Source organism: Nothobranchius furzeri, chromosome 12 (assembly GCF_043380555.1).
Source record: "Nothobranchius furzeri strain GRZ-AD chromosome 12, NfurGRZ-RIMD1, whole genome shotgun sequence".
NCBI lineage: Eukaryota > Metazoa > Chordata > Actinopteri > Cyprinodontiformes > Nothobranchiidae > Nothobranchius > Nothobranchius furzeri.
Window position 1 is genome coordinate 2,595,093 of NC_091752.1, and position 8,782 is coordinate 2,603,874.

Here is an 8,782-nt window from a genome sequence, read left to right on the forward strand (position 1 = left end):
ATTTTTTGAAAAAGTGACGGCAAATTTGCACATTTTCTTTATCAACATGTATGCAATTTTGAACCTTTAAATTTGGAAACAAACATATTTCTGCATTAACACTGAATGTGGAATAACCAAATTACACACGAGAAAGTCAGGTTTAAATAAAACACATCAGTGGTATTCATTACTTGTGGTATATTCAGCATTTTTAAAATCTATTCAGGATTTATGTTTTCTTGTTTATTCATTTTTCTTATTTTTATTCTCCTTTTTTCTCCTGTAATACGTGTCATCGCTGCTGTGACGTCTAGCTTTCCCCACTGAGGAACAATAAAGGGATTTTCTATTCTATTCATCTATCTGCAGCCTTTCCACTTCCTGTTTACTGTAGGTTAAATCTTTTCTCACGGGCCAACAACAAAATAAAAATATCATTTTATCTTAAATGAAAATGCAACATCTCACCTGTTAACTTTCATGTTTTGGAGCAGAAAAAGAGCATAAAACCAACATATTTAAAGCTCAGTTTGCTCCACTGGTTCACTGTGATGCTCACCTGTTCCAGCCAGATACCTGCATCATGGGGTTGATCTGAGCTGAGGAGGAGACTCCTGTTGTTTTGTTCATCTTCATCATAATAATGACAACATTAGATGACAACAGGAGCTCACATAGGTTTGTGCTGCTGAACATGTCTGAGCAGCTTGACCACGTTGTTGTGTGTCAGGGAGGAAAAATAACAACTACAGCAGCCACAGAGTCGTGCTGGTTTGAGCGTGTCGCTGCTCGCTGGAGTTATATCAGCTCTGTCTGGACGTTAGTTGGAAAAATTTCTCTTTCAGTCGTGAACACGTTACTGAGCGGCTAGAATCTCCGTTTCTGGGCTTCAACGTCGGCAAATAGCTGAGTGAACTCGGTGATGAGTGAGAGGAGTGTAAATTGTCTGAGACAGCGGAGCTGCAGACACCCGGCAGAAGACGCTAGAAAAAACACAAAGGAGGGGGCGCTTCGGCTCCGCGCTGACAGCGCAAAGCATCGTGGGAGTTGAAGTATTTGCGGTAAAATCGGCCAGCGGGCCAGTTTTAATATATTTTTGATATTTATCTCGCGGGCCACATAAAATGACTCTGACATATGTGTTTTAAGGTATTTGTTGTGTTGTTTTTACTGATGTTTCATTGTTTTATGTGCTTGTTTTATTTTTACTGTCCCTGTAAAGCCTCTTGGTGGCATTTATCATGTCTGTAAGGCGCTATACAAATACAACAGAGTTGAGTTGGAAGTCACGTGTCGTCCTCCAGGAGTGACCAGACACGTGACACAGTCAAGATGGCGGTGGTGGGAACCGCCCACTAAGTTTCAGCTCAGCTCTACAGAAACCTACGGGTGACAGCAGCACAGAGGGTCCATCTATTATATATACAGTCTATGGTGCAAAGGGAGCGTAACAGAAAAAATATCGACTAATTCTGTGATGGTGTGTTCATGGGCAGGAAAACATGGTTGATTTTCTTTAAAAAGGGTGACTAATGACTAAAATAAAGTGATTTTTTTTATTTTTTGGTTGGCCGATCACTGAATTTTGGTCGATTCCAATCATCAATTAATTATTTTACATTTAGTTTCACATCTGAATGTTGCATAAACTGTAAGAACTATTTCTCTAAACACGGGCTGTTCAAGAGGCTATCCACACAGGGTAAGAGTTTGATTATTTGTAACTTTTACACAAAAAAAGCTCCAATATGCCTCCAAAATTCCCTTTAATGAGAGACTGCTCCATAGCTGTGCTTGTGAACCAGGAGTTGTTTTTATTTTTACTTCGGTGTGTTAAAAAGTTATAAAATGTATTCAAACCTCAACTAAACATGGGGATAAGAGGACTAAATGAAGAGTTCTGAGGAGGAGTGAATTTCAGGCCAAACCTCTATTTTTAGTCCATCAGACCCAAAAACGTTTCTGTTTCCACTCCTCCTGAAAACTGGGTTGTGTTCTGTTTAAATCACGGACTCTTGTCCCTGCATGCGGACGTCCTCCAGTTCAATAACACTCCAGGAACAGCATCAATGCTAATCTTTTACTCCATCAAACGAACTCCCAGCTGCAGGAAGCGGTTGCAGCTTTCGTTTCCGGGCAATGACAATATCTCTTGATGGTTTATCCTCATCAGCCTGACTGGTTGATGGTGCGCCTCTGTGGATTCTGAGCAATGAGCCAAAAACTATCAACAGGGACCCGATAATCCTCCATGGGCTTCGATGAGTGCGGAGCTGAACTCCTAAAATGCTGAAAAGAGGAGGCTGGAAGAGAAACGGCTGAAGTTTGGGATTAAATTATAATATATGAGATTAGACAGGCGAGTCGGATGTTAGGAAAGTGATGAACAAAGTTTTTTTTATCTGTTTTGAAGGCAAACAGCTTTTCTGTTTGTTTTAATGAAAAAGAACAACCCTCAACTTCTTGATTGTTTGGGGAAATGCAAAGTAAAGCTCCAAAAGCAAAAAGAGGAGCAGACACCCTTCACACGCTACTGGAAAATGAAAGGGTCTGAAATCTCACTCACGGTGCCGCCCATCTGACTGGTGGCCATCATGCCAACTACTGTGTTGCCATAGCAACGGTGAGTGAAGAAAAGACTAAAACAAGTGTTCTTTTCACTTCAAAAGCACCAAAAACGATCACGGCACACACACAGATTATAATTCATACATACAGGAGATTATGTTCTTAAAAACGTTGCTTCCTGGACCACCAAGCTGCCCTAAGCTCATCATCGCTGTAATCTTGACGCTCAGATTGTGTCTGTGGATTTTTAAATAATGATGCAACCTGGACTGCACCTTGCTCGATGCATCAAAGCAGTTTGGCACACCAGGAATTAGACGGTTTAACTGTGATGACTCTTAATCTGCTCATTATTTTGCAAATAAACTTGATGCCAAACTAAAACGAGCCCTACAATCAGACCCAGTGAGAGGAAATGCACAAATAAAGTAGTGTGAGAGGGCTGTGCAGCTTTAACGCTGAATATCATCAGTTTGTCGCGTTTTCTTGTGAAACTAAGAAAGGCAAAAGATTACAGCAAGGAGGTCATTTACCTCTAGAGGATAATCCAGCCATCATTAAGACATCGGAGAAGATTGAAGTAGAGATTTTAAGGGTATTACCTCCAGTCGTTGCACCATCTCCCTGATGTCTTCGCCGCAGTTGTCGTGGACGGAAAGCATGACGCACTCCCCACGCTCGTAGAAGATCTTAATGCTCATAATCCCTGAGGTCCATCCGATCACATCGCGGCACGAACAGTTAAACACCACATTTTTCGACTCCTCCTCAATGAGCACGATGAACTCATTGGATATGCCAAGCAAGCAGTCCATGTCCATGGCCTGGCTGAAGTCCCGGGCGCAGACGCTCCAGGTGACGGCTCCCACGCTGAGCAGATGAGCGTCCTTCCTGGGTTTGACTTTCTCCTTTTTCTTGGCTCCGAGCGAGATGAAGCTGAATTTGACGGCCGAGTCCACGGTAGCTGTGCTGACAAAGTTCTCGGCGAGGTCTTTCAGGTACTCCTGCCGCGTGCGAGTGGCCATGACTCGGAACTTCTCCGACTTGTGAGCGGCGTTCTCGCCGTTGATCACCTTGGCGAGCAGGAAGTCCCTGAAAACCGCCGACTTTGGGAAAGTTACGGACTTGGGAATAGGGGGTCCAAAGGGAGGCACGTCCTTGGATCTGGATACAGCCACACTAAAAAATAAATAAATAAATAAATAAAGAGTGTAAAAAATGTATTCATAAGGAGCGGGCTCTCGTCACAGAAATGACACGGCAGGCAGGAAAAGCTGCTCTGTTCAGCAAGGCCTGTGTTATTAGCGAGAGTTGCCCCGACTTAAAAACACCTGATCGTTCCAAGTCATAATTTCAAGGTGTCTCTGAAGATAATAACTATATCATCTGTGAGCAGATGAAACGAGCCCTGTGATTTGTGCACATTACTATAAAGTAATGACAGAAAGCGCAGAAAGAACTCAGCAGGCTGTTATTATTACGCTTTTAAATTAGAACCTCAAAAAGTTCATGAGGAGCCAATCGTGCAAAACCTCATCCGACGATGAAACGCACTCTCCTTTACTGTTAGGAGCACAGGGCTCAACTCTGAGCAGCACTTTTTCTTCATTTCTTCTCCTCCAAGACGTCTTATCTTGACCAAACAGAGAAAAACACACTGGAAGAGCCTTGCAGGCGAGATACGAGCTTGTTCTGGTTACCTGTAGCAGACGTTATCAGTGCAGGGGTTGTGGACTTTGACGACGACAAACACATGCTGGAAATGCGAGCGGATGTTTTTGGGAGTGAAAGGAAGAGCCCCAGGCTCCTGGAACACTATGGTGACGATGTCATTGCCGATATGTCTCTTCCTTAGTAACTAGAAGGAAAAGAAAAAGGAGTCAACCCCAGAAAAAGGACGAATGTTAACCGATATAAAGGACTGAGAGAATATGTTGAATTCTCACGGCAGATAGCCGCAGAGAAGACTGGCCAAGAATTTCAGATTTATCAACCAAAACAAAGATTTAATTAGATTTCCAGTTTTATGATGTACTTTTAACCTTCAAAACATCATCAGTACAAACACTACAATACCCATAATACCTTGAGTACACCAACCAGAAGAACGCAACTTATAAACAAAGTTCCCAAATTTCTAGTGGTTTAGGCTCCAAAATCAACTTAAAACGGTTTCAATGTGATTTATTTCGATTTTCCAGCACTTGAAGATGTGAACTAGGGGTAGACTCATATATCGGTCGACACGTATTTACCATATTTTATATATCAGCATTGGCAGATTTCTCCTTAGTAGAGCCGATTTAATGTCGGGCACATCCCCGGGCAGCCCGGTGCTGCAGCAGAATTTATGTATATTTAATTATTGACATCTGCATAACACATACAGTGATCCCTCGTTTATCGTGGTAGATGCGTTCCAGACCCGGCCGCGATAGGTGAAAATCCACGAAGTAGGGACACCATATTTACAGTACAGTACTATATTCAGTGATCGTATGATCACATTCTCTTTTTGTGGGTAAAACTCAAGAAAAAAAATTTTTTACTTGTTTTTTTTATAGTTTTATTACAAAAAGTGCATTTTATGATGAAATTGATGAAAAAAACAGGAATTTCTTGATATTTCGCATAGAAAAATACCGCAAATCGGCGAATTTCCCTTGAATAAGGCTCCAAAGAAAAAAATCTGCGAAGTCGTGAATCCGCGATAAACAAACCGCGAAGTAGCGAGAGATCACTGTAATCTCAATTTACCAATTTTGAATGTTTAGCATTTGGTCAGTCCGTTGATTTGTTTGAGTAACCTTAGTTAGATGTCTGATTTTAAAACTGAACAAAGCCCCAAAATAAGATTTCACGGTTCGTTAATTCAGTGTTCAAAAAAGTGATTCAGCTAATGTTATAAGTGACATTTTGGCAAGTAAATAAAGTGGAAAACTGGATATCAGCCATGAAAATCGGCCAAAAATCAGCATTGGTATCAACAAAAGACAAACCAATATTGGTCTACTTGTAGTCTAAACAGACATGAACAGTAAATCTATGCTCAAAACAATCGTTTCACTTCCTTGGTTCACCAATATCATTCGGCAAAAATCTAATTCAGACACAATTTGCTTGATTGAAAAAACAAATACTTTAAAATTTCAAGGTACAGTGATCCCTCGTTTATCGTGGTAGATGCGTTCCAGACCTGGCCGCGATAGGTGAAAGTCCGCGGAGTAGGGACACCATATTTACAGTACAGTACTATATTCAATTATCGTATCATCACATTCTCTTTTTGTGGGTAAAACTCAAGAAAAATTTTTTTACTTGTTTTTTTTATAGTTTTATTACAAAAAGTGCATTTTATGATGAAATTGATGAAAAAACAGGAATTTCTTGATATTTCGCATAGAAAAATACAGCGAATCGGTGAAAAATACCGCGAATCGGCGAATTTCCCTTGAATAAAGGCTCCAAAGAAAAAAATCTGCGAAGTCGTGAATCCGCGATAAACGAACCGCAAAGTAGCGTGGGATCACTGTAATCTCAATTTACCAATTTTGAATGTTTAGCATTTGGTCAGTCCGTTGATTTGTTTGAGTAACCTTAGTTAGATGTCTGATTTTAAAACTGAACAAAGCCCCAAAATAAGATTTCACGGTTCGTTAATTCAGTGTTCAAAAAAGTGATTCAGCTAATGTTATAAGTGACATTTTGGCAAGTAAATAAAGTGGAAAACTGGATATCAGCCATGAAAATCGGCCAAAAATCAGCATTGGTATCAACAAAAGACAAACCAATATTGGTCTACTTGTAGTCTAAACAGACATGAACAGTAAATCTATGCTCAAAACAATCGTTTCACTTCCTTGGTTCACCAATATCATTCGGCAAAAATCTAATTCAGATACAATTTTCTTGATTGAAAAAACAAATACTTTAAAATTTCAAGATACAGTGATCCCTCGTTTATCGTGGTAGATGCGTTTCAGACCTGGCCGCGATAGGTGAAAGTCCGCGGAGTAGGGACACCATATTTACAGTACAGTACTATATTCAATTATCGTATCATCACATTCTCTTTTTGTGGGTAAAACTTAAGAAAATTTTTTTTACTTGTTTTTTTATAGTTTTATTACAAAAAGTGCATTTTATGATGAAATTGATGAAAAAAACAGGAATTTCTTGATATTTCGCATAGAAAAATACAGCGAATCGGTGAAAAATACCGCGAATCGGCGAATTTCCCTTGAATAAAGGCTCCAAAGAAAAAAATCTGCGAAGTCGTGAATCCGCGATAAACGAACCGCGAAGTAGCGCGGGATCACTGTAATCTCAATTTACCAATTTTGAATGTTTAGCATTTGGACAGTCTGTTGATTTGTTTGAGTAACCTTAGTTAGATGTCTGATTTTAAAACTGAACAAAGCCCCAAAATAAGATTTCACGGTTTGTTAATTCAGTGTTCAAAAAAGTGATTCAGCTAATGTCATAAGTGACATTTTGGCAAGTAAATAAAGTGGAAAACTGGATATCAGTCATGAAAATCGGCCAAAAATCAGCATTGGTATCAACAAAAGACAAACCAATATTGGTCTACTTGTAGTCTAAACAGACATGAACAGTAAATCTATGCTCAAAACAATCGTTTCACTTCCTTAGTTCACCAATATCATTCGGCAAAAATCTAATTCAGGTACAATTTGCTTTATTGAAAAAACAAATACTTTAAAATTTCAAGATACAGTGATCCCTCGTTTATCGCGGTAGATGCGTTCCAGACCTGGCCGCGATAGGTGAAAATCCGCGAAGTAGGGACTCCATATTTACAGTACAGTGTCAGAACCCAAGTTCCCAGGCCAGCATCTTCCAGCTAGCCGGCCTCCACTATGGACCACAACTCCCAGCATGTCCCTCGTGGGGATTCCCTCCACGTCGCACCTACGTCACAAACCGCGGTTATAAACAGAAGTCGCCTTTCCAGCTCACCTCTCAGTCATCGTTTCTTCAGATTCATAATCAGAGTTTCCAACCTACCGATACATCCCACGAACTATCAGCTCATAGTAAGTTATCTTACTTACTTCTGGAAAGCCGCTCGAACGCTCGGGGGTTTCCTAGATTAAATCGTGAGCCGGCGTTTCACCGACGCTCTCACTTCCGCGTCTGTGAAACCACGCGCTCCCTGCAAGCTCAACTCCCGAATCCAGCCGACCAGTCTGACATACAGTACTATATTGAATTATCGTATGATCACATTCTTTTTTTATGGGTAATAGAATACGCATAGAATACGCATAGAAAAATACCGCGAATCGGTGAAAAATACCACGAATCGGCGAATTTCCCTTGAATAGGGCTCCAAAGAAAAAAATCCTCGAAGTCGTGAATCCGCGATAAACGAACCGCGAAGTAGCGAGGGATCACTGTATATCAAGGATTTCAATCAGCTATAAGAATCTAGATTTGACATTTGACTGTGAACGGTTGAAGGACGATGCTAATCTTTACTTTTTAAAAAGCGCTCAACAGTTCGGGTGCACGTTTGAGACTTATTTTGAAAGAATGAAGGAAGTAGAGTTTTGTTGATGCAGCTGCAGGAGTAGAACCACACCTCGGACCGATACCGCTAAATGTCTCATTTTAAAAGTTAACCCTCAGCTAAAACAATAAAAAACATAAAGTAAGATTTCAGAGCACAATGGGGTTGATTTCTTACACTATTCTTGAAAAATTAAAATGATTTAAACTTAAAAAAAAAACACATTTCAGTATAAAAGTGGTTATTTTTCACACGCAGACTTGCATTTGGGTTCTTTCTATTATGCTTTTGATTTGAAAATTCACTAATAAGGAATGACGATCCTCCTTTATAAGCCGTCACGTAAATTTGAGCTAGCTTTGATGACTGAAGCGAACGTTCACGGAAAGAAACGTTATCATCTGGGTACTTTTGCACATTTAATACTCAACATAAGAAGGGCCCCATGAGTGGAAACGGAAAGGAAAAACCAATAATTGAGTTTTTGTGGCGAGAAATCATCACCTATCCTAATTTAAGATTTGTCCCTCCAACCTGAATGAGCTGTATTGACCCAAAGCCATTATATACCACTTGTATGGCTGGACCGTGTCAATACTTAACCTCATTCTGTCTGGAATGAGGTCGTCAGTTTGGGTCAGGAAGAGTCCAAAACCAGCAGGATTAGAGGGTGCAGGGAAGAAATGGAAAGGATGAAGG

The 8,782-nt window shown here is 40.3% G+C and overlaps 1 protein-coding gene across 8 annotated transcripts in view; it reads right to left on the reverse strand.

Moving 5' to 3' along the window:
• The window catches only part of sipa1l2 (signal induced proliferation associated 1 like 2), a 90,081-nt gene that overhangs the window by 60,631 nt on the left and 20,668 nt on the right, over window positions 1–8,782 (reverse strand). For all 8 annotated transcript variants that reach the window (XM_015943944.3, XM_070542141.1, XM_070542143.1 and 5 more), the window contains exons 6-7: window positions 4,251–4,408; window positions 3,153–3,729 (exon numbers count right to left, since the gene is read on the reverse strand). In XM_015943944.3, coding sequence (XP_015799430.3) covers window positions 3,153–3,729; window positions 4,251–4,408 — 735 coding nt within the window. The remainder of the gene's footprint in view (window positions 1–3,152; window positions 3,730–4,250; window positions 4,409–8,782) is intronic.